Below are 24,514 nucleotides of genomic sequence, written 5' to 3'. Positions count from 1 at the left end.
TTTTAAGCAATAGTAATTAAAACAATGTGGTATTGGTGCCGGGCTGGACAAAGGGATCAATAGAACAGTGCCCAGAAACAGATCCAAGCATAAGTGGGGATTTGATTTATGTTGGGGGTGGCATTGAAACTCAGTGAGAGAGAGTAGTCTATTTAATAAAAAGTGTTGAGACAATTGGCTTTTCATGTGAAAACTCTTCACACTGTCCACAAATATTAATTCCAGATGGATTAAAGACCTAAAAGTGAAAAACAAAACTTAAGTAGGAGAAAATGCAGTAGATCCAAGGGTAGGAAAGCAATTCTTAGACTAGAGACAAGTCACAAAAGATTGATTGATTTTATTACATTACCCCCCAAAAGCCCTCTGCTATGTCAGTGACATTATGAACAAAGTTAAAAGACAAGTGACAGCCTGGGTGGCAATATTGGGAGTTCATAAAGTGTTAGTATTCAGAATGTATAAAGACCTCCCACCAATCAACACTCAGGAAGCATAGGCAAGAGGATGGAGAGTTTTAGGCCAGGCTGGAGACCCTGGCTCAAAAAACCAAAGTCTGGGTGGGTGCCAGTGGCTCACACCTGTACTCCTAGCTACTCAGGAGGCAGAGATCAGGAGGATCGTGGTTCAAAGCCAACCCGGGCAAATAGTTTGTGAGACCCTATCTCAAAAAAAAAAAAAAATCACAAAAAAGGTGTGTGTGGGGGTCTGATGGAGTGGTTCAAGGTGTAGCCCCTGAGTTCAAACCCCAGCACAGCAAAAAAACCAAAACAAAGGCTAGGGCTATAGCTCAGTGATAGAGCACTTGCCTAGCACATACAAGGCCCTAGGTTCCATCCCCCAAACCGCTACATAACAAAATAAAACAAAACCCTCTCAGAAGTTAACAAGGAAAGGACATATCTTTGGAGTGCCACCCTGAATGGCATTCCTTCCCTTCTTTCCCTATAAGAAAACCCTGATCTGATTCAGGAGTTTAGGCTTTGGAGGAGGACAGGCCTTCCCTATCCCCATCAGTGAACTGTGATTGTTCTAACTATAGCAACAATTTTGTTCCTCTGGTCAGTGATTGATTTAGATGTGGACATGTATGCGATTCTGATCATGAAGACAGGACCTTTCCTTTGGCCGAGGAAACTTCTGAGAAAGCCACTGTAAGAAGAAAGCACCCACTTTCTTCTGCCTCTGAACACTGTTGCCAACACGAAATACCCAGAGGTGAGACATCAGTTGGTTTAAGAGGCAAGCCAATATAATGAAAGGGGCATTGCCTTCATGAGAGAAAAATGGAAAAGAGAGATAGAAGAACTGGTCTTTGATGTCACAGTGTGTCTCTGAATTAACTGGCTTCTGTACTTCCTGTTATGGAATTCAATCCTTTTTGTTTAAACTAGTTCTAGTTGGGCTTTCTATAACTTGCACCAAAAGCTACAATAGGAGAACAAAGGATATGGACCTAAGTGATTCATCCAGAGGAAACTCAGATGACCAATGAGCATGGTAAGATGTTTGACCTCAGAGGCAGGAAATGCAGATTCAAGTGAGATATCACTTCACATCCATTACACTGGCGAAAATAAAAAAGTCTAGGCTGGGGATGTAGCTCAGTGATAGTGCACAAGGCTCTGGGTCTGATCCCTAGCACTGCAAAAAGAAATAATAATAATTTAAAGTAAAAAAGTCTAACAAGAGCAAATGTTGGCAAGGATGTGGTCAGATGGGACATCTTGTACAATTGCTGGTGTAGGAAGATAAGTGGGTTCAGCGGCTGTAGACAGCAGCCTGGCAGCACTAGTCAAGTTCAAAGTTTGTCTGCTCTGCCACCTGGCTTTCTGCTTCTAGGTAGACAACCTAAGATGGGTTCAGAGAAAAGTCCAAGGGTACTCATTGCAGCCCAGCTTACAATAACAAAACAGAAACAACCTAAACACCCATCAGTAGGGGGACTGACAACTAAATTATGGCTTATGCACATGATAAAATAATAAACAGAAATTAAAATGAACAAACCAAAGCCATAAGTATCAACATGGCTCCATTGTGAAAAACGTGGGGGGGAAAACGCACAGAACAGTACACACAGTACAGTGGTTGTTATATAAATTGTAAAAATACAGAAAGCACTACTGTTTATGAATACTTAAATGTGTGGGGGAAATATAAAATAATGGGTTAAACTTTAAAAAGAAGAAAATTCGGACACATGCTATAACATGTATGAACCTTGAAGACATATGTTTCACGAAATGAAGTAAAATAAACCAGTTACAGCAGACTAATTCCCATTTATATAAAGTACCTAGGGTAGTCAGATATATACACAACAAGTAGAATGGTGGTTGCCAGGGCAGCAGGGAGAGGGAATGGGGAGTTGGTGTTGGATGTAGATGAAGACGAAAAAAAAGTTTGGGAGACAGATGGTGGCGATGGCTGCATAACAATGTGGACGTGCCACTGACCTGTACACTTATGAATGGTTCAAAAGGTGAATTTTATATTATGTATAGTTTGCTACCATTAAAAATACAAGGATGTATTCCAAATGTGTGTGAGATTTGGGAGGATAGGTTACAGCTGGGAGAAAGGAAGGGGAATTTTACTCCAACTGGAATGTTCTTTCAGGGGCTGGTGCAGTGGCTTAAGTGGCAAGAGCACCTCCCTAGCAAGCATGAGGCCCTAAGTTCAAACTGCAGTGCCACCAAAAAAAAAAAAAAAAAAAAAAAAAAAAGGTGAAATGTTCTTTCTTTTCTATGGGAAAACCAGAAGCAAAAATGACACAATGCTAGCATTTGAAATTCTGTTTGTGATGTGGTTCTCTGAACTTTCCTTACTTTTAAAGAAACGTTTCAAACTAAAAATAGATAATAAGGGTTGTTGTTATTATTATTATTATTATTAATTATTATTGTTAGAAAGAGTTCTTGGACTAGAACTGTCCTGGAGTGGCAGAATTGCTCATCCTCACTCCAAGGCTAAGGCCACCTGAAGTCCAAGAGGCTAAGTGTGAGTGAGCTGAGAGCTGATGTTCTGGTGACTGTAGGTGTGCCAGGTGCCATGCAGGCCCAACAGAACTTAGCAGAGCCATTCAGGATGGGAGATGGCAGGATGCCCTAAATCCAGAGCAGGTGAGGCAAAGGCCAGTGGAAGAAGGTGATCTAAGAGTCAGTCCTCTTCTTGGGCACCCAACTGCACGAGATCCAGAAAACAGTTGAAAAACAGAAAGTATCAAAACACAGAAATGTGTATTATTAGCAGTTGGTGCAGGCAGTGGAAAGAGTTCTTCGAATCTGCTGATGACAAAGATGTTGCTTAATCTTTCTGGTTATATTTCTTTCTTTCTTTCTTTTTCTTCTTTGACCTCCCTGCATGTCTCTGGAGCTCCCATGGCTACAACTGTCTGCGTTGCAAAATACATATTTACAGGCCTCTAAGCCCAGCTAAATATAGGCTTTCCTTTAAAGTCACTGATGATTTGGAGAAATCTTTGCTGTGTTCCATCCCTTCCCCCAACCCCTAACACACACTCACACACCCCAACTCCTCTTCCTTCTTAGTTTTCAAGACCTATGGGAACTTTCCAAGGGGAACTAGAGTGCAGTGTGGTGACTGGTGGAAAGAAAGGGGGCACCCCAAAAAGAATAGGCAGTTGTGGGACCAACCCACAGCCCCTCTCCCTGCAACTGCCATGGGGGACTGAGGTACCAAGAGGCAGGAATGGAAGAGGCTTTGGGAAGTACAAAAGGGAGGTCACCTTCACTTCAAGAATGATCCTGGGGCTAGTGGAGTGGCCCAAGTGGTACAGCACCTGCTTAGCAATCATCTGGTGAGTTCAAACCCCAGTACCACCAAAAAAAAAAAAAGTTAAGCATGATCCCAGGGGCTTGAGATGTAGCTCAGTGATAGAGTGCTTACTTAGCATGCATTGAGAACCTGGGTTCCATTCCTGGCACCACAATTTAAAAACAAAAGAATCCCAAAAGATTTGAAGGAGCTAAAGGCAGGAAGCGCTTATATTTCAGAATTTCACGTAATGGACCCTAAAAGAAAACCAGAGGCCCAAAGTCCCAGGAAGGCAGACTTAAAGCTGTAGACACCGATGTTCACACCTGTCCACGCACATGCATACGCATACACACACGTACACCCATACCTGCTTGGATACTCTGCCAAACACTGAGCGGGGGACACCCACGTTCACCTGTGCTCAGAAGAAACTCACACAATCAAGTTGAGCATGTTTAGGAACTGAGGCTTAGGAAACCAAAATGACCAAAGGTCACTCAGCAAGTGGGTGGAGCTAAGACTCAATTCAGGCCTCCCAGGATCCCTAGCCTGTTCTCTAAAACTTGGTAAAGGACAGCTCAGCCCTCCTTATTCCCCTGTGAAGAGATCAGCCAAGAGCCTCAACCGGCTTCTCCAACACTGCCACACTGGGGTTGAGCTCTCCAGTAGGTATCCTACCCTGTATCCTAGAACCAGTCCAAGGCCCTCTAAAGAAGAGGAATTAGGGCAGGACTGCTGGCTTACCATAGAAGGGCTGAAGGTCAGGGTCTAGGCCAGCCTCTGCTCTGATGACCATAGCCAGGAAAAAAAACCATTTTCAGAAGCTGTCTTAGGCCCCAGGGTTGTGAAGAGCAGTCAACCTTGGCACCCAGCCTGGGCCTGAGCCCAAGGCGCTGAAGGCTGAGGACTTATCGCACATCAGCCCTCCCTCCCTTCATCACCATGTTTGCTGTTTCACCTGGTGTTTAAAGCCAGCAAGCCAGGAACAGTCCTAAAAGGGCACATCCCAGAGGGCCCTCAGCTGATGGGGGTGTGGGAAAACAGGAGAGAGCTGGGGTGGATTATCTCTAGCTATTGCAGAGATCTCTAGGAAAGCTCCTTCCCCTTCCCCCACACCCACTTGTCTGGGTTTCAGCCACTGTCATCTCTCCTGAGCCTCAGTCCATCTTCTCAGAGCACAGAAAGGATAAATGACTTGTCCAATGTCATACAGCTAGTAAACCGCAGAACCAAGATCTGAACCCTGGCAGCCTGGTTCCTAGGGCAACCTTGGGAACTATTCCACCCTCTCTGGGCCAAGGCAAAGGAAAGGAAGGACCCTGAGGAGAGATTTATCCTGGGGTGCTGAGCTGGAGAGAATAGGCGAGTATTATAGCCTGAGAAATGAAAATTGGGTGAAAGTGTTCAGTTTTGAAGGTAACTCTCCCAATGGAGCTCTCTCCTGGTTTGTGGGGTCATTCCTCCAAGGCTGGCTGGGCAGAGATGGAGGTGATACCCTACTCTGTACCCCACGCATCTCCCAGAACAGCTGCTTGGTGCCTGACTCCAGGGAGAGAGTAATGGTAAAGTACTTATCGAGCAGCTCCCTAAAAGCTTCTTCGGGAATTCCAGCTTGGGTGATGCTCAGCCAATCAGACATCCATGAAATTATAACACCACTCATTAGTGTCACCCAAGCTCTGGGTTGACTCCACCTTCTCACATCCCAAAGCCCTTAAAGGGGTTTCACCCTGGGAAAGCTCTGGCTGAGGGAGACCTGAGCGTTCCAGTTCCAGTAAGTCTAATTCACTCCAAGCTGCCACCAGAGATGTTATTGGAGGGTCCCAGGGTCTCTGGGCCTGACACTGGTTCTCAGCTCCTCTTCCTCCCCTCAGAAGCTGGGGGCTCCTCCACCTGGCCAGAAGCGTGGGCACAGACCCCTTGGGCTGGGACCAGTCAGGATGACTCACTACAAAGGGTGTGGGAGATTCTGGGCAGAACACCCAGGGGCCTGCGCCCTCCTCCAATCCACACAAGAGCTTCTGAGGACACTCTGCCCAAATTCCCAACCCCCAACGGGGTGAGCTTTCAGGCTTCTCCCAACTGCCATAGCGGGGAGGAGGCGGGGAATCAAGTCACAAACTTGAGGTTTGAAACCCAAGTCCTAAAGTCTGTTTCAGACAGAGGCCTTCTGAGACTGGGAGGAGCCTGAGGATGATTTCTGCACTTTGACCCATCCCCAAGTGCAGAATTGGGGTAGGGGAGGTCTCCAGGGCCGCTGGGCAAAAATGTAGGTGGGCACTGGGGAAACCTGAGGTCTGGGTTCATTTCAGGCTCCAGATCAGAGCCCAAATCCCCGCCCCCCCCCCAAAAAAAGCCTGAGGATCCAATCCTGTGGTTCTTGGCACCTCCCCATCCCAATATTCAGGGTTCCCAAGCGGCTTCCCCACACCCCATCCCCCACACCCATGGCTCTTCTGCACGTGCTGATGGGTTAGTATCCCACAAAACCACACCCCCCGACAATGGAGGGGTAGGAGGGCTCCCTTCACCAGTCCTGCCAGGCCAAGGAAGGAGAGTAGAGATTGGGAAGAGGAGGAAGAGGATGGAGGGGAAGAGGGAGGGTGGGGAGGAGGCAGAGGCTGCAGGAAGGCCTGAGATGCAGGAAGCAGCTGGGAGTGTGTGGGGGGGAGGCTTTGTGCCTGAGTTGTTCTCTGGGTCCTAGAGTCCACTCTTTCATTAGTTTCTGGTATCTGCATACGGAAGTCACACATCTGGAGCTAGCCAGAGGGTGGATCTTTACCCCCAGGGCTCAGGCAGCTGGGGTGGAATAAAGGGCAACCCTACACTTCTTGTTGTGTATGTGAGAAATGGGGGATCTCCAAAGAAGCTTTCTGGGTTTTCAGGACCAGAAATGTGTAGGTCACTCACCCTTCCTATTCTCACCCTCCACACTTGCACACTTGTGGCCAGGATCCTTTAACTCAGAGACCTAAGTGAGAACTCCCGACAAGAAAACTTTGGCCCCAGGCCTGTAAAATTCCTCCTCCCAAACCTCTTCTTCCTGTTTGAGAGACAAGACTGCCCTGCCAGGGTGTAAAAACCGGGATTCGATTCCCTCTCTAGCTTGGTAGGCAGACCAGGCAGCCCACAGGACACACTTCAGATTCCCAAAGGGCAAAGGCAGCTTTGGGGGAACCCCTGCCATTTGGGTAATGGGCCACTCCTTTCTTCTTCTTCCTCCACCACCTCAAGGTTGGCAACACTGAGGCGAAGGCTTTTCACCTTTAAAGGTGCAAAAGATTCTCTATGGCAAGTTGTTAAAATGCAGATTCCCAGGTCCAGCCTTCATAAGGTTTGGGAAGAGGGCCTCGAAATCTGAATTTTTACCAAGCGCCCAGCGATTTTTGATGCTGATAGCCCTGAAGCACACTAAGAACTCTGAAAGAAATGATCCTTGGCCCCTCCCCTCAAAACCCCCTCTACTTTGAGGGAGGGCAGGGGAAGCCCTAAAAACCACCGAGGCTGGATTGCCTCCCCACCAAGATTAAATGAGGATACCTATGCGGATTGTGATAAAGCACTGTCAGACGTTGGGCTGGCAGGGTCGAAGAGGATTGGCCAAAGTCCGGGGGCAGCGGAAGGATCTCGGCCAGAGATGGGCAGGGAAGACGAGACTTTAGAGTGGAAGGGAAGGGGAGGGCTCACAGGCTCCGGCCCCGGAAATCCGATCATTTTAGGACCCAGAGGTGCCAGTCCCCCAGCGGCGGCGGGGAGAAGGGCAGCCGCTTGGTCTCGGGCAGCCGCTGCTCCGGGAGAGCCAGAGAAAGACCGAAGCTCGGGGCGCGGGGGGGAGGGAGGGAGGGAGGGAGGCGCGGCGGAGCGGCCCGGGCCGGCCGAGCAGCCATGGGCGCTGGGGTGCCGAGCGCCCTGAGAGCCGAGGCCCCCGGCCGGAGTGGGGGGCGCCCGTGCCGCCAGCCCCGCTGACACCGCCTCGGACGATGTGAGCCGGCGTCGCTGTCGCTGCTTCGCGGGCTGGGCGCGCGGTCCCAGCGGCCCCGGCCGCCGCTTTTCTAATTTGGGTGGGGGCGACCGCACCAGGCCGCTCGGGCTTTTGAAGGGGGGCTGGCTGTCTTTGGCAGCTTGATTGGAGGAGGCGACCCACACTGGGCGCTCGGAGATATTTTTTTTTTCTTTCTTTCTTTCTTTTTTTTTTAGCGGGGTTAACTGTTTTGGGTAGCTTGGTTTCTGGGAGACCCTAAAAAAGGCCTTTCGGGGTTTCTTTCTTGGGAGGGAAGGGACGGTGGTCCCGACTTGGCCAGCCGCCTGCTGGAGGGGGACAGCAGGGAGCGGGGGGATGCAAACCCGGCTCCCCCCACAATGATGAAGACGGAGCCGCGGGGGCCCGGGGGTCCCCTCCGGAGCGCCTCCCCGCACCGCAGCGCCTACGAGGCGGGCATCCAGGCGCTGAAGCCGCCCGATGCGCCCAGGCCCGACGAGGCACCCAAGGCGGCCCACCACAAGAAATATGGCTCCAACGTCCACCGCATCAAAAGTATGTTCCTGCAGATGGGCACCACCGCGGGGCCGCCGGGCGAGGCGGGCGGCGGCGCGGGCATGGCCGAGGCCCCGCGGGCGTCTGAACGCGGCGTGCGCTTGTCGCTGCCGCGGGCCAGCAGCCTGAACGAGAACGTGGACCACAGCGCCCTGCTCAAGCTCGGCACCAGCGTGTCGGAGCGCGTGAGCCGCTTCGATTCCAAGCCCGCGCCCTCCGCGCAGCCCGCGCCGCCGCCGCACCCGCCATCCCGGCTGCAGGAGACGCGGAAGCTGTTCGAACGGAGTGTCCCCGCGGCCGCGGGCGGCGACAAGGAGGCCGCGGCGCGGCGGCTGCTCAGGCAGGAGCGCGCCGGCTTGCAGGACCGGAAGCTGGACGTCGTGGTGCGCTTCAACGGCAGCACCGAGGCGCTGGACAAGCTGGACGCAGACGCCGTCTCGCCGACGGTCAGCCAGCTCAGCGCCGTCTTCGAGAAGGCCGACTCGAGGACCGGCCTCCACCGTGGGCCCGGACCCCCCCGGGCCGCGGCCACAGGGGCTCCCCAGCTCAACTCGAAGCTGGTCAGTAAGCGGTCCCGGGTGTTCCAGCCGCCGCCTCCACAGCCCGCCCCGTCGGGGGATGCCCCGACCGAGAAGGAGCGCGGCCCTGGAGGGCAGCAGCCCCCGCAGCATCGAGTGGCCCCCGCCCGGCCGCCTCCCAAGCCCCGGGAGGTGCGTAAGATTAAGCCGGTGGAGGTGGAGGAGAGTGGGGAATCGGAGGCTGAGTCCGCCCCGGGGGAAGTGATTCAGGCCGAGGTGACGGTCCATGCGGCCCTGGAGAATGGCAGCACCACGGCAACCGCAGCCAGCCCCGCGCCCGAGGAACCCAAGGCCCAAGCGGCCCTCGAGGAGGAGGCGGCGGCAGTGGCGGCGCCAGAGAGGGGGGTGGGCAATGGCCGGGTCCCGGACGTGGCCCCGGAGGAAGCCGATGAGTCCAAGAAGGAGGACTTCTCGGAGGCGGACTTGGTGGACGTGAGCGCCTACAGTGGGCTTGGGGAGGACTCTGGGGGCAGTGCCCTGGAGGAGGACGATGAAGAAGACGAGGAGGACGCAGAACCACCCTACGAGCCCGAGTCGGGGTGCGTGGAGATCCCGGGGCTCTCGGAGGAGGAGGACCCGGCCCCAAGCCGGAAGATCCATTTCAGCACCGCGCCGATCCAAGTGAGTGAGGCCCCATCCGCCCCCGCGTCGCCCCCGCGTCGCCCCCGCGCCTCCCCTGCCACGTGCACCCTGTCGCCCCCGCCTCGTTAGCCGGGTTTGGCAGGCTGAGTCAGCCCCTGCCACCCTGCCCCCTTCCCAGAAGTTCCCACCCTGAGGGGGGCGTAGGGAAGTTCCAGCTGTTTGTCAGAGGGGGACTGTTTTCAGGTCTGGGACTGCGGTGGCCTGCTGCGACCTGCCCTCAGGTTCCTCCTCTGCCTGCTTCCCTGCTTGCTCAGCCTTAGCACCCGCCCTGCCCCACCTGCCCGTCAGTTTTGGGACACCTGTTTTCCCTGCCTCTTTAAGACATTCCTTCTTCCGGAGGCTGCCAGAGCCTGGGGCTTGGGTAGCATGAAGGGATGTGGGTGTCCTCAGGAGATTCCCCACGTTGTCATACACTGGGGTGAGGGGATTTAGGGGGGAGATGTCCAGAGCTTAGAAACATTTCCTGCTTTCCCCTGTGTGGGAGCTGGCTTTGAGGTATGGGGGAGCCAGGAACTTTCCACAACCAGGGTACAGGGAACTGTGGCCTTTCCTCCTCCCTGTGTGTACCCCTAACCCCAACTTTGCAGAAGTGAAAGAGGGAAGCAAGCAGGCTGAGAGGGTGAACTGGGCCTTGGCCATGTGGTCATGCTGAGAGAAAGGTCTGCCACCCTGGAGCCTGTGCCTGGCCAGTTTCCCAGGTCCCGCACTGTACAGGGAGGTGACACTTTGTGTGCCCCTTGAGGGGGTAGGCATTCTGTAGACCTTGGAGGAAGGGGCATGGGGCCAGGAGCTCCCCCAGGGTTCTTGGCCAATGCTGAATACCTTTGCTCTTGGCTGTTCAATAGGACAGACTCCTATGGCCCCAAGAGCTCTTGCCACATTCTCTAGGTGCCCTGAAAGAGGGTAGGAGCTGCCCTTGGTGGTGGTGGTGGGGTCTCAGTTTTCTATCCCCACCCCTACCACCACTATTTGGTGATTGGTTTGTGGGTTGTGCCAGTCAGTGCTTTGAGATCTTCAGAACAGTGCTGAGTAGGGAGGGATGTCCCCTGGAGAGAATTAAGAACCTGAGGCCACTGCTTTTCCTCTCCTCTGCCCTCCACCTGACATGGCACAGCCTTGGTAGTCCTTTCTCCCTGCCCCAGGTTCTGCTATGCCCAGCCCCAGGTCTGGCCCAATGAAGTGTCTAGATCCTAGGACTTTTCTTAGCCTGGGACCTTGCCCAGCGTTTGCCCTCCCCAGCCATCTGTTTGCTTGTGGTTTCCATAACTACTCCTGGACACTGAAGCGGCCCAAGGTTCTCTCCCACCCCAAGTATGAGAGTATGATGGGAATATCTCACTCTCTGCCCTCTCCCACCTCCCAGAGTATTTCTCCCATACTTTGCCTACTTCCACCTCCCTGCCCAGAGCTAAAAGAGTGGCTGAAGTTCCCCTCCCAGGCAGCCTCTTCCCTGGCCTGGACCGGAGGAGCCCTTTTCAACCCCCTGACTCCTCTGCAGGCAGCAGGATCTTGGAGGGCGTGGAGGACATGGTGCCTCTGGGAAGGCCCTAGCAGCCCTCACTGGTTCTCTGAGCAGTCCAATGCCCTCAGAGAGGGAGTGTGGCCTGGGCCTCTGGCTGTCTATATCTGATGCCTTACCCTGATTTTTTGGTAAAAAATAGCACATGATTTAGAGCAGTGCTCCGGACTCCCTGGTGACTGTGAAGCTGGCCGCCAGCATGAGAGCCACGCTGGATGGGGCGGCTGAGTGTCTGACTTTTGGCCTTGCTGGGGATTTCCTCCTCCCCACCTTGGCACAGGGGCCTCAGTCTTCTCCTGCCCCCCACTTCTGCATTGATAATGAGTCCTGGTTTCTCTACCCCTCTGTGACCCACTTGTAACCCATATGGAGCTAGAGACTTCTGCTGAAAGCAGAGTACCCAATTTCAGACTGTCACCTGGAGAGGTGGAGCCAGGACCTTCTGATAGGAGGGGTGATGTGTGTCTGGGGCCTCTGGGCCTGAGGCCTGGGATTCCTGCCTGCAGGGAGCAGGCTGGGAAAGGTGGACAGAATTTGACAGACTAAGAAAGTGGAAAGGCAAAGCCCAGGACAGGCCTGAGGGTGTTTCGGAGGTCATAGTAGGTATATGTCTGTGTCTGTGTCCTCCTCTTCTGGAGCATAGGGTGAAAATAGGGACCACGGATGCAAAAATGGGCCAAAGTCAGTTTGCCAGCCTCTGACCCAAAGCCTGGGCACTTGTGCAGTGGGGACAAAGTCACTGGTGACCCACTTGCAAGAGCTCAGCTTGATGCATTTCCATCCTGCCCTACCACGGGCTAACCCTCGTAACCTTGGGCAGTGGATCCCACTGTGGGATCCATGGCTTTTTGCTCCAAGCGACTAGGGGCTGCTGGCCAGAAAGAACAGTCCACTGACTACTGCACAGGGGCTGAGTGAGCTTTAAAGGCCCGCACAGAGTGTTTCTGATGCATATTGTTAAGGTTTTTTGTTGCTTTTTGCTTTTTTGGTGGGTCTGGGGTTTGAACTCAGTACTTTGTGCTTGCAAAGCAGGCGTTCAACTGCTTGAGCCACACCTTCAGTCCTTTCTGATGCAATTGAGGGCACTGAGCTAGGTGAGCACATAGGCCTCTCCCAGCTCTGTTTCTAGTTAGTCCTCTTAGTGCCCTCTCCCCCTCCCCCATGGCACTGAGCTTCTCTGTGGGGCATGGGGATAACATGGGGCAAGTCCCAACAAAGTCTGGGACACAAGAGTGTCCCTGTGCACCCAGGTGCCCATGGGTCTGCTTCTGGTGCAGAGGAGCCCTGGAGGGCCCTTGGGGAAGGCAGTGTCCGACTCCAGCTTCATAGGCCTTAGGCCCAGCCAGCTGACAGAGTTGCTCCCACCCTCCCACCTCCGCTTGGCTCCAAGTGGTACCAACCTGTCGCTGCTGGCAGTGAAGCTGAACAAGTCATAGTACCCCAAATAGTGCTTGCTCATTAACCACCCACTGGGGCACCCTGCCTGGGCCCAGAATTAGACATTCCTGCAGAGCCCCTGCCCTACCTTTGCTGGTCTGTTGGGGAGAGTGGGAGCTAGAGAATTCTCAGCTGGAGACCCAGGAGGACACACAGATAGCAAAGGGGAACAGGGGATGCCAAGGCAGGGGCTGAGAGGCTACCATCTCCCCAGGATTCATGGTTCTCCAGGGTGGAAGTCCTGAAGCCTCTGCCTGGGCCTTCTAGTGCATGTGGATGGGGGCATAACTCAGCTGTGTTCTGTAGGACACAGGCATAGGCATGTGGGAGGGACCACAGCAGCCTAGCTTTACCCCTGTTCCTGTCACCTGAGGGGAACTTGTGGGTGGAGGGGGCCTTCCTTTCTCCATGGGGGTAGAGGGGATCCTTTCTGCTTCCCCCTCCCCCAGTGCTCATCCACCTCAGGTATAGGGCACAGCAGAGCCATGGGTGACTCTCTCCATCCCTCTCTCCTGCTCCCCTCCCCCTCCTTCCCCATCTGGCATCCTCCAGCGTCTTCTCCATCCCTTCTCCCCTCCTTCTCTTCCCCTCTGCTGTTCAGCCTGTTCCTCCTCTGTGTGTGTGTGTCTTTGTGTCCACCCTCGCCTGTCTGGCTCTTGGGTCCTGTCTCTCACTTTCTGCCCTGGTGTTGAGGTTCCTGTGCCTGGCAGTCCTCCCAGGAGTACCCATCTATTCCTGCACAGTCCATGCTTTGCTGATCAGAGCTGCGGTGTAGATCAGGCAAGGCTTGGTGCCTTGCTATTTTGCCCTCTGAGCTCCAGAACTAGGAAGGCCTTTGCTCAGAGCTAGGATCCTTGTTGGGCAGGCATGGGGGAAGAGCCTGTGACAAGAGATGCCTCAGAGGATCAGTGGGACTCAGCCTCCTCCTGCCAGTTCTGCCCTTCCCATCCTGCCAGCCTCTGACAAGCTGCCCCTCCCCAGGTGTTCAGCACCTATTCCAATGAGGACTATGACCGTCGCAATGAGGATGTGGATCCCATGGCAGCCTCCGCAGAATATGAGCTGGAGAAGCGAGTGGAGCGATTGGAGCTGTTCCCTGTAGAGCTGGAGAAAGGTGAGAGGCTGGTCCCAGGCCATGGACTTACACAGTCCCATTGGGCACACTGGGCTCACCTGGTCTTCTTTGTGGCACCAGCCTCTGACCTATACCACTGGGGGCTCCCACTGACATGCTGGGCTTCTCCCATCAGTGCCCCAGCCCCAGTGCACAGCCACCATCCACCCTGCCACAAAATATTTGCTTATTCAGGTAACAGATCTTTCCAACATTTTGTGCTAAGGCCCGGGCTCTGTTGGAGGGATGGTGATGAGCAAAACTAGGCTCCCTCATCAGACCTCTCTTTGGGGAGATGGACAAGGGATGGGACCTGGTGAACAGTCCTTCCACCTGTGTCCTGTGCTGTCAGAGGTGCTGGGGAGGGAAAGGAGGCTACTGGAAGGCATTTAAACAGGGGTTGACCAGACTGAGGTGGGTCCCCAGGAAGTGCTGCTTATACTGAGCTCTGAAGAGGAGGAATTCGGGAGTGCAGGATAGACAGAGGCGCTGTCTTTTCACAGTAAGGGCAGGAAGGGTGTGTGAGCAAGGCTGCATACACCACAACAAGAACATAATCTTTTCTGAGATGGATAGAGAGCCATTACAAGGCATGGGAAAGGTATTCTAGAAAGACTGCCTCAGCTGTGATGCATGAAGGGGGTGCTAGTGGATGGAGGGACCACCATGATGTGTACAAAGTGAATCAGGGCAAGGAGTGGGTGGACTTGGGACCTGTGGTTATTTGGCTCAATGGAAACAGTGAGGGGGAGGGCGAATCTAGGTGCTTCCCAGATTTGCCAGCTCCCAAGAGGTAGTGTCTGTGGATATCAGAGGCCCATAGAACATGCAGGACAAGTGTGGCTAGGGCAGTGGACCTCGGAAGGGAAAACCAGATTTTTGGTCAATGAAACTCTGGGTATAGAAGAAGCTGCTTGGGGAGGAGCCCAAAAGACTTAGGACCAAGACCTGTCATAGCCCCCATCCCAGTCACATACCTTATCTACATAAACAATACTCTGCCACACCCAAGCTGCCCCTGGCACACCCTGCTGAATGTCAGCTCATTGAATGGGACAAAGGGTAGGGAGTGACACTCCCTAGAGCCATCCAAGTTGGTCTGACAAGGAGGGGGAGGACAGAACCATGCCCCTTCCCCCTACTATAGGACATTGCCAAGGTTAGGGGCTGCTCCTGGAGTGAGGACTCAGGATGGAGGCTCTCCCACCAGCCCTGGCGTCTCCCTCTCTGCTTCACAGACTCTGAGGGCCTGGGCATCAGCATCATCGGCATGGGTGCTGGGGCCGACATGGGCCTGGAGAAGCTGGGCATCTTCGTCAAGACTGTGACTGAGGGCGGTGCAGCCCATCGGGACGGCAGGTACCACTCTCACCCAACCCCATCCACCAGGCATCACCTGTGAGACAGCCACTGGGTGGCTGGAAGAGCCTCCTGTTCCCTGGGAGGCTGGTGTGCTGTGTGTTGTTGAGATGTTTAGGGAACACAGCTATGTAGGACTGTGCCAGGCCCCAGGCGTTTAACAGCAGATGGAACCCTTCTACAGGGTGCTTGCTTGAGGGATGGAAATGGGGGCTGTACCTAGTACAGAGTGTTCTGGCCTAGGGCATGTGTTGGCCTTCGTGTTGGCATGGGCTGTGTGTCTGTCTAGAGCACATCTGAGCATTTCTTTCCCTTAATGCTGAGGTCATGGCTGTCGTTGGGCTGATGCCAGCCCTGGGAAGTCAGTGTCAAAGGCCTTGCCCTCAGGAACTGGGCAGTGTAATAAGGTAGACAGACACCAGACAAGGGACACACAGAAAGTGGCTATGTGGAGGAAAAATAGACAAAAGTATAAAATAGGAGGGCTTGACCTCCCTGTGTATGGGGAAGGCTTTCTGGAGGAAGTGATGTTGGAGCTGAGAGCTGAGGGCTGAGCAGGAGTTAGCTAGGCTAAGTGAGTACAGGAGGTTCCAGGCCAGGAGCTGGAAGAGGAGGCATGGCTGAGCATAGGCAGTCTGGGAGGCAGGTGTTGTGACTAGACCAGTGTGTGTGTGTTGCGGGGAGGAGGGTGCTCTGAAGTTTGGGCAAGACTGTGCTTGTGCTTACCTGCATGTTGCCTGTGTTAAGCTAGAGGGATGAATTCTGTATGTCAGAGCAGTCAGGGTGGGTGTCCTGGAGCTCTGGGCCAGCAGGTGCCCCTCTGCCAGCTGTTCTACCGTGTATGGGTTGCAAAGGGGGGTGCTGTGACCTTCCCTCAGGAAGTTCAAGAGAAATTGACATCAGGGTCATTTATGGTGATACCTCCAAACCTAGACCCCCTCCATATGACAGAGGCAGTAGGTATCTTTGTGAGGGCTCCATGACTTTGGGGTCACATTGTTACAGGTGTGGTGCTCCATTCAGGTGGCTTCTACCTGCTGTGGCCCAAATAGTGTGGAGGGAGGCAGGAAACAGAAGAGGTGACAGTCCTTGTTCTCTCACTTACCCCTCTCCCTCCTTTTCCAGAACTTTCCCCACTGTCACCTGCTGGTTTGGGGAGCATGTGTCACATGCATAAGCACGTCCACAGGTTCATGCCCACAGGGGGCTTGGGTGTGGGATGAGATGTTTACAATAGGCTGGAGCTCCTAGGAGGTGGCCAGGGACCCTCACCTCCTTCACCCCTTAGTAAGTCAGGTGGCCACCCCATTTTTCCTTTTTTTGTGTGGAGGGTGAGGCTTCAGGCATCACAGCTGTAGAGTGCAATATGGAGGGAGGTTTGTAAGTGGGCGGGGGAGCTGCCCAGATCTCTGGTGGAAATGTCCATGTAAGGGGGTGGCATGAGAGATGAACTCTAAGGATGTCATACCACACTGTTGAGTGTGGTGGGGGAGAGGACAAGAATGTGTCACAGAAGTATGCCTGACACCCCTCCTACTTCTGGATGCCTGTGACTACTTGGCTTACCTGGTGCTCCCTGTCCATTCAGGTGGGCCTGGATGATACCTACTCCTCTGGCGTCATGCACGTTATACAGGTAGACAGAGTACAGGGTCCCTGTGGGGACTGAGCCTTGAGTTTATAATAGGAGGAGCTCTCTTCTGCCCCACCTCCACCATTCTTTCATGACCCCATAATCAATGTCACTTCCTAGGATCCAAGTGAATGATCTCCTCGTGGAGGTGGATGGGACGAGTCTGGTGGGAGTGACCCAGAGCTTTGCAGCCTCCGTGCTCAGAAACACCAAGGGCAGAGTTCGGTGAGAGCCTAGGGTAGGGAGCAGGCAGTAGGCTGGCCCTCCTATGGCCACTTCGCCCACATCTGGCTGTCTGCCTTGGGGAATTGCTGTGTCCATCCATGTCCCCTGCCCCTGACCTGCCTTTCTATCCATTCCCAGCTCTTTGGTTGCTGCTGGCCACAGTATTCAGGTTTCTAGACCCTGGCCATACCCTTCCATGCTGTTTTGGGCTTATCCTCCTTTTCCTCTGTCTGTCTGTGGCTCACTCATTGAAGAACCACAATGTGCAGGGCGAGTGCCAATCAACTGGGCTTCCCTCACTTGGAGCCTCATCCTTCCCTCTTGACCGGCCCCAAAGAGGAAGAAGGCTTCCTTTCCTAGAAGCTCAAAGTTGGAGTAGAAGCTCTCTGTGCGCATTCAGTCTGTAGCACAGCACTCAGGGATCACTCCCTGCCCTCCCCACAAGAGGGGCACCCCAGGAAAGGGTGGTAGAGAGAAACAGGAGGTGGGTAGCCCTAAGGAGGCGGGGCTGGTGCCCGGAAGTTCCACTATTTCCTCTCCATCCTAATCTCCAGTCTCCATCATCCCACCCCTTCCTGATGCTCAGGGGCTTGGCTTGCATTCAAGACCCACCTCTACAGCCCCAGGCCTGCTAGGATGGTCACCTTTCCATCCCCCTGCCTCCTGTTTTCCTGCATAGTGCTGGAAGAGCCACCTGCACTGACAGCCCCTGAGCTCCTGTCCCCTGAGGCCAAGCCCAAAATTCAGCAGCTATCTCTCCTTCACCAAAACTGGCTGGGAGGGCTAGTGGGCCTTCCTGCCTCCCCTGGGAGGTAACTCAGTAAGGGCCCTGGCTCCCCCATTTATTATTAACAACATACACTCAGGTCTAAGCCTCTCAGTTTGCCTCTCCTGGGAGGGCCTGCCTTTGGAGAGGGGACTGCTAGCAGGGAGGGGGTGGCATTCCCAGCTGAAGACAGACTAGGATAACACTGGTACCCCTGCAGGTTCATGATTGGCCGGGAGCGGCCGGGAGAGCAGAGCGAAGTGGCCCAGCTAATTCAGCAGACCCTGGAGCAGGAGCGATGGCAGCGGGAGATGATGGAGCAAAGATATGCCCAGTATGGGGAGGACGATGAGGAGGTATGGACTCCCAACCACGCTGGGGCTGCGGTCGCCCTCTGGTGGCTAGAGGAAGCAGTGCAGTCATCTGCCTCTACCACTTTCCCAGGCCTGATAAAGAAGCCCAAATCCCCTGGGGGAGCCCCCAGTCTGAGGGAGGAGAAGCAGACGCTTCCTTCAGAGAACCTCTAGCTTTGATGGACGAATAATACCCTCTGTCTTCAGAGATCTTTTCTGGTTCTATAAGGAAAGCACAGTTCTCTCAGAGTCCCTACTCTGAAGGCATGGCATAGCCCCTAACTTCGGGAGACCTAATCTAAGAAGGAGGACAGATATAAACCTCAGTGGACCTGTAGTGTGAGGAGGATAGTACAGGCTGTTTCTTAAGAATCTTGAAGGGGTGTTCCTTCCTATTATTGCTTATACTCTCCCTACAACAAAATTAGAAATAAGGGCAAAATAGTTTCTGCTGGGTATTGAGGGGGTGGGGGGGAGAGGGAGGGGGTGGAGTGGGTGGTAAGAGAGGGGGTGGGGGCAGGGGGGAGAAATGACCCAAGCCTTGTATGCACATATGAATAAAAAAAAAAAAAAGAATCTTGAAGGGGCCCTACCCCTGCCCTTGAGACTTCCCTGGCCAGCTCCTTATCTGACATGGGCAAGACTGCTGCTCTCAGGCCTTGTCACAGGGTTGCTGAATGGCTGGGGTGGATAGGTTTCACGCTGCCTATCTCCTTTCACAGACAGGAGAGTACGCCACTGACGAGGATGAGGAGCTGAGCCCCACATTCCCTGGTGGCGAGATGGCCATCGAAGTGTTTGAGCTAGCAGAGAATGAGGACGCACTGTCCCCTGTGGACATGGAGCCTGAGAAGCTGGTGCACAAGTTCAAAGAGGTGGGAGATGGGCCTTGGGGTGGTAAGCCAAGGCAGGCAAATATGTTTGCCCCTTGGAACTGAGTGCTGTCCTCTGCCTACAGCTCCAGATCAAGCATGCCGTGACTGAGGCAGAAATCCAGCAGCTGAAACGGAAGGTGAGGGTGCACGTGGGTGTGTGTATGTGCATGCATTGAGGGGCAGGTCACAGAGCTGGAGGGAGGAGCCCTGCCCTCATACGACCACATGCTGACATTTGTACACCACCCACGGGCACAGGTACCTACAGAGCAGACTACCGTCAGGTCAGGGTCACAGTTTTAAGAGTCTGAGCTCTGGACCCGTCTGCTCCACCACTGGCTTATCTGGACCTCCATTCCCTCATCTGTAAAATGAGGCAAAAATACTGTTACCTCCAGAGGTGCTGTGTATGGGTTGAATGAGATAAAACATGTAAGTCCTTAGCACAGTGCCTGACACAGTGGGTGCTCAGTCAAAAGTCCGAGTGTCAGTGACTACATGGAGGCACACTAAGTCCTACTCTCCATGTCTTTGTGTCTGGACTGTTCACGTATGTCCTCTATACGTAGGCCCAGGGATAGATATAGACTACCCAGAGGCACGCACACTGACACATGCCAGCCTGGACGATGGTGTCTGCAGACCCACTCAGACACCTGGACACTGCACTCTGCAGACACAATCTCTGGGACCCCTGTGATTCCTGTGACCCTCCCCTTCCATCCCAAGCCACCAGCCTGGATATATAGACCCATTCTATCCTCAAGGGCTCTGTGACACACAGGCATGACCATTGTCACAGAACATACACATCCTCACCTGGGCAAGCCACAGAGGTGCTGGTAACCTATGACACTCTGACATGCACACATGCTAGATGCTTACAAGCTTACTGCATGTTTGCAGGCATGTGGATATGCAGATTCCCTATTAACGGAGTCCCAGCTCCCATGGGGCTTCCAGCGTGGTGAAAGAAATGGTTTCTAGGGCCATGCAGATGCAGTGCCCCTGGTGCACATATGTGTGCCCTCTCCTTGTAGGTGCAAGAGGGCAGAGTGTAGGTGGCTGGGACAGAGAACAAATACAAGCCTGGAGGCTGGCTTTGGGATAAGAACCCCCAGGCTGTGGCAGAGAGGAGGGATGCAGGCTGAACTGCCGGGTGGTTTGTGGCTGGTAGTGTGCTGACTCCCCTCAAAGGACTCTAGCCTTGGTCCTGTAGTCACCGTGGGGCTATGTGGCCACTGGGGTTTCGGAAAGGTCATTCCCTAGGAGGTTGGGAGGGCACAAGGGTGGACAGGACTTGAAGGCAGGCAAACTAGTTGGAGATCTGGCAGTGCCAGGAAAGCCTGTGGCCGCTCTCTCTGGCCCCCACCAACCCAGGGTTGCTCAGGGTTGCCAGGTCTGCTCAGGGTACAGACTGAGGGTGGAAAGGAAGGGCGGATAGAGCCACATGTCTAGGGTGGAAACAACAGGCTGTGTTCTTGGATGTTTGCCGGGCACCAAGAGGAAGGACTGATTGGTTTGTTCAGAGGCACAGATATCTGATGAGTACCTTCTAGATGTCTGGCACTACTGTTCCAGTCACAGCCATGAGCAAAAGCAGAGTTGTCCTTGTGCAGCTTAAAGTCTGCACACCAGCTACTGCGTGGTACAAGCTAACATGGAACTCTGTGGGAGAAGACAGGATTACTGAACCCCTACATCAGAAAGAACCCCATCCAACTGGGCTGTACTGCTGGAGTCCTGGGGTGCTTCTCTGAGGAAGTGATGACATGGGACAGGCAAAGGGAGGGTAGTTAGGCATTCCCAACAGAGAACAGCATGTGTAAAGGCCCTGTGCTGAGTGAGGGTCTGGAGGAAGTCCTGTGCGGTGGTGGCACAGACAGCAAGGGGCATTTGCAGCAAACAAGGGGACAGGGTCAGCAGGGGCTTGAGACTGAATGCTGGTGTGGCTATGAGGTGGTGTGTCTTCTATCAGGTAAGCAAGTCAGGAAAGCAGGCATTGTTTGTGCAGATGGGGGGGTGTCCAGTTTCAGACATGATCCCTCTGAGGAGCTGGGAGGTGGGCTGGAAGTTGGTAGCGAGATTGGGCTGGAGCTTGAGATTTGAGGCTCAGTGCACAGAGGTGGTGTGGGAGTTGGGGCCCTGACCAAGTAGTGATTTGGAAAAACAAAGGATCCAAACGAGCCCTTGGGGGCTGGGGAGAGACCAGATTGTTTAGGAAGCCCCAGGAGCAGGGAGTAGTCAACAGACCAGGGCTGCAGAAGGAACAGAGCAATGGTGACCCTCACCTGCTCTGCTCTTTCCTATCTACACTCTCACTAGCATCTGAGAGCTTAGGAGGCAGGTGTCACTCCCATTTTCCAGGTGGGAGGGCTGAGCCTCGAGACAGAAGGTGCCCTGCCCCCAAGGTCCAGATCTGGTCAGTGACTAATGGAGAGACCCCCCCCCCACCACCCTGAGAGTGTGCTGTGGTGACAAGGAGGCTGGCTGGAAGCTCTGAGGCTAAGGTTTCCGTTCTGGCTCAGCCCAAGAGAGTTAGTGGTTGGGTCATGGGTTCTATATCTGCAGGAATCCTCTGAACACTATGGCCCTGGTGCCAGCAGGAAGGCCTGTGGCTCTCTCTGGCCCACACCAACCCAGGGTTGCTTCTTCCTCTCAGCTACAGAGCCTGGAGCAGGAGAAAGGGCGCTGGAGGGTGGAGAAGGCCCAGCTAGAGCAGAGTGTGGAAGAGAACAAGGAGCGCATGGAGAAGCTGGAGGGCTACTGGGGTGAGGCACAGAGCCTGTGCCAGGCCGTAGACGAGCACCTACGGGAGACCCAGGCCCAGTACCAGGCTCTGGAGCGCAAGTACAGCAAGGCCAAGCGCCTCATCAAGGACTACCAGCAAAAGTACGTGGTGGGGCCGTGGGTCCAAGCCCAGGGTGGATGAAGGCCTCAGGGGCAGTCCCTTCCACACAGCTAAGAAGGGAGACAAGGAGCAAGCAGGCTGGAGGACCCATAGTGGAGTTACCTGGGTTCTAGCATCAGCATAGGGTCAGAGCTCAGAGGTTTTGGAGAAACTTGGGACCTTCTGACCCTGGGAGGAGGAAGAATGGCAGCGCTGGCCAGGTGGAGCTGAGGACCCTGCCTCTCCCTGGGTTGAAGCCAGACTTCACACCCTTACTCACTGTCTGCCTTTGCCTTCTCCAGGGAGATTGAGTTCCTGAAAAAGGAGACTGCCCAGCGTCGAGTCCTGGAGGAGTCTGAGCTGGCCAGGAAGGAGGAAATGGACAAGCTCCTGGACAAGGTAATCTGGGGTACCCTGGGGGTAGAGTCCTATGGAGGGAGCAGCACATAAGCCCCCATCTAGCATCCACCCTGTGGGTCCTGGGTTGGGGCACATGCTGCTGTCTGGGAGCTCAGGACCATGTCTTCACCAGGGGCGGAGGGGACAAGGCCCATAGACGTGCATGACACCACCCCTCTTTGTTTTTCAGATCTCAGAACTGGAAGGAAACCTACAAACACTGAGGAATTCCAATTCTACTTAACAGGAATCATTCCTTGACCGGACAATAATAATCCCTTCCCATTATCCTCGCTCCCAGTCCTCAGTACCCCACCCCGCCCCCTACCAGCCTGGGGACAGGTGCCCCGACTCCCCCCACCCCTCCACCCCACCTCCCCCAGCTTCAGGGACCAGAGGGCCCATATCACAGGCTCCCTTAAGGTGGCCTGGGCAGACACTGGTGGCCAGAAGGGTGACCTCCTTGCCCCATGGGGCTGAGGCATAGAGGCTGAGGGAAGCCGAGGGCTGGCCTGGGTGGTGGATGGACCCAAGGACCTGCAGACCAAACTGCCAGAGTTTACAACCTCCAGCATTTGTCTCTGGACTGGAGTGGGGCTGGGGTACTCCCAGCATCTCGCCAACTGGAGGCTGCTCCCTGCCCATGGGGCTCTTGGGTGGGCCCCTGGGCCTCAAGAGATTCTACCTTCTTGGCCCTTCCCTCTCCCTGTCATCGTGCTGTCCATTGCATTCCGACCCTCCTGCTTGGGGGTTTCCTCAACACAACCCATTCCTGTTCCCCGTCCTGGGAGGGATAGAGCCCACCCTGAGCCCCAAGGCTGGGCCTGGCCCTGCACTGATTTCTCGCACATCCTTCGGGAAAGGGGGGAATGGAAGTAGGAAAAGGGAAAGTCCAGGACACCTGGTCCCCAGCGTCCCCTTTCCTAGAAAGGGCAGCAGCCCTTAACTTCTCCTTGTGCCTCCCCTCTCCCAGGTGCCAAATAGCCATAACCTCCTCCTAGAACTGTTTTTGGCCTCTCTGTGGTCCTGGTTTCCTGGCCAAGCCTGGGAATGCCAGCAGGGAGGGAGGTCAGTCACCTTAGGGGACTGGCTGCAGAGCAGGGACAACGTTTCTCACTGGAGAGTCAGGCCCTGCCCAGGACCACACCTGGAAGCCTTGTACTAACATGGCAGAGACTCAGCCTCCCTTACCCTACCCCGACGGTTTTCCAATGTTTTGACTGGAGGGCAAAATTTTACTACTTTTTTGGACACCAGGGCTGCCCTGCCGGTAGTCTACTTTCTAAATGAAACTGACTCCGTTTCCCCACTTTAACCCCAAGTTGGAGCTGGGACCAAGGGAGGTGAGACCCCCTCTCCCCCAGGGTCTCCTCCTTGTGAAAGATCCATCTCATTTTGCCCCTTCTCTGCCAAGCTTGGGTTTTTCATTTTTTAAAAACATCCCCGTTAATTTGTTTCGGCTTCTCCTTGTCCCCTGTAAATAAGCGATGCCATCGATCAGTATTTCTTGCCCCCTCTCCCTTTCCCAGATGTACCCCCACCCCCTGAAAGAGCTGGCTGTCTCAGTGCCCGGCCCTGCACCCGGGCAGATGGAGGGGGCGGAGCCGGGTGGGCGGGGCCGCAGGGCGCTTCCGGTTTCCTGGACCGGCGGCGCCCCTGCCCCGCCCGTGGAGGACCCCGTCTCTGTATATAATATATATATGTATGTATTGTTCCCGGTTTTGTACGGACCATGCCCTCTGTCAGGTCGTCCCCATAAAAGCAGCCCCCAGAGCCTTCCTGCCTGGTTTCTTGATTCACTGGAGGTGGGGAGGGTCAAGGATGCCGTCGGTCCGTTGGTCCCTCGCAGCACTTGGTGTAAGAGATACCAGAATTTGTCGGAGAAAAGCTCTGGTGAGTTCCAGAAGTGAGAGGGTCAGGAAACTGCAGGAACCTCTACAGTTCCCAGAGCAGCCCTTCCTTGCCCTAGGTTCTGGGAGGCAAATCCTGTGTTCCTGTGGCTTGGCCATAAAGGAATTCTCACTCTCCCCTCCCTTTGCCATAAGGAATGGCTCTCAGGAGCCTTCAGGGTCACCTTGGTGGCTCCTGACAACTCTCAAGATGACTGGCCTCTGAGAACGACAGTGACCAGCCGTGAGGCAGCCACTCCTGTAGGGATGGCTGTCACACGGCACTCATGTCGAGCCAATTTCTGTTTTCCCATAACTACCCTCAAAAATCTTAGTTCTACTCCTCAGGACTGTCTAGGACCAGTCCTGTCCTGCCACACGCCTGAGGGGCACCTGGAAACCTAGGGATAGTGACCATACCTCTCAGGGCATCTCCTCCAATTTGATCATCCTTGAACACTAGGAACCTTGGGGATGCTGAAGACAGGTCTAGGTGGCTGTATCTGGTACTCATAGGC

The 24,514-nt window shown here is 54.3% G+C and overlaps 1 protein-coding gene across 1 annotated transcript; it reads left to right on the top strand.

Moving 5' to 3' along the window:
• The first annotated feature begins 7,639 nt into the window (after positions 1 to 7,639).
• Ppp1r9b (protein phosphatase 1 regulatory subunit 9B) lies at positions 7,640 to 23,880 on the top strand. The gene is made up of 10 exons (XM_020171375.2): positions 7,640 to 9,516; positions 13,475 to 13,607; positions 14,846 to 14,966; positions 16,720 to 16,824; positions 17,811 to 17,946; positions 18,666 to 18,818; positions 18,902 to 18,955; positions 21,481 to 21,710; positions 22,011 to 22,107; positions 22,298 to 23,880. The coding sequence occupies exons 1-10, from the start codon at positions 8,143 to 8,145 to the stop codon at positions 22,349 to 22,351; spliced, it is 2,457 nt and encodes an 818-aa protein (XP_020026964.1). The 5' UTR covers positions 7,640 to 8,142; the 3' UTR covers positions 22,352 to 23,880.
• The last annotated feature ends 634 nt before the right edge of the window (positions 23,881 to 24,514 follow it).

Source organism: Castor canadensis, chromosome 11 (genome assembly GCF_047511655.1).
Source record: "Castor canadensis chromosome 11, mCasCan1.hap1v2, whole genome shotgun sequence".
NCBI lineage: Eukaryota > Metazoa > Chordata > Mammalia > Rodentia > Castoridae > Castor > Castor canadensis.
Note: the sequence above shows the minus strand (reverse complement) of the source record. Positions and strands in the feature narration are given on the sequence as shown.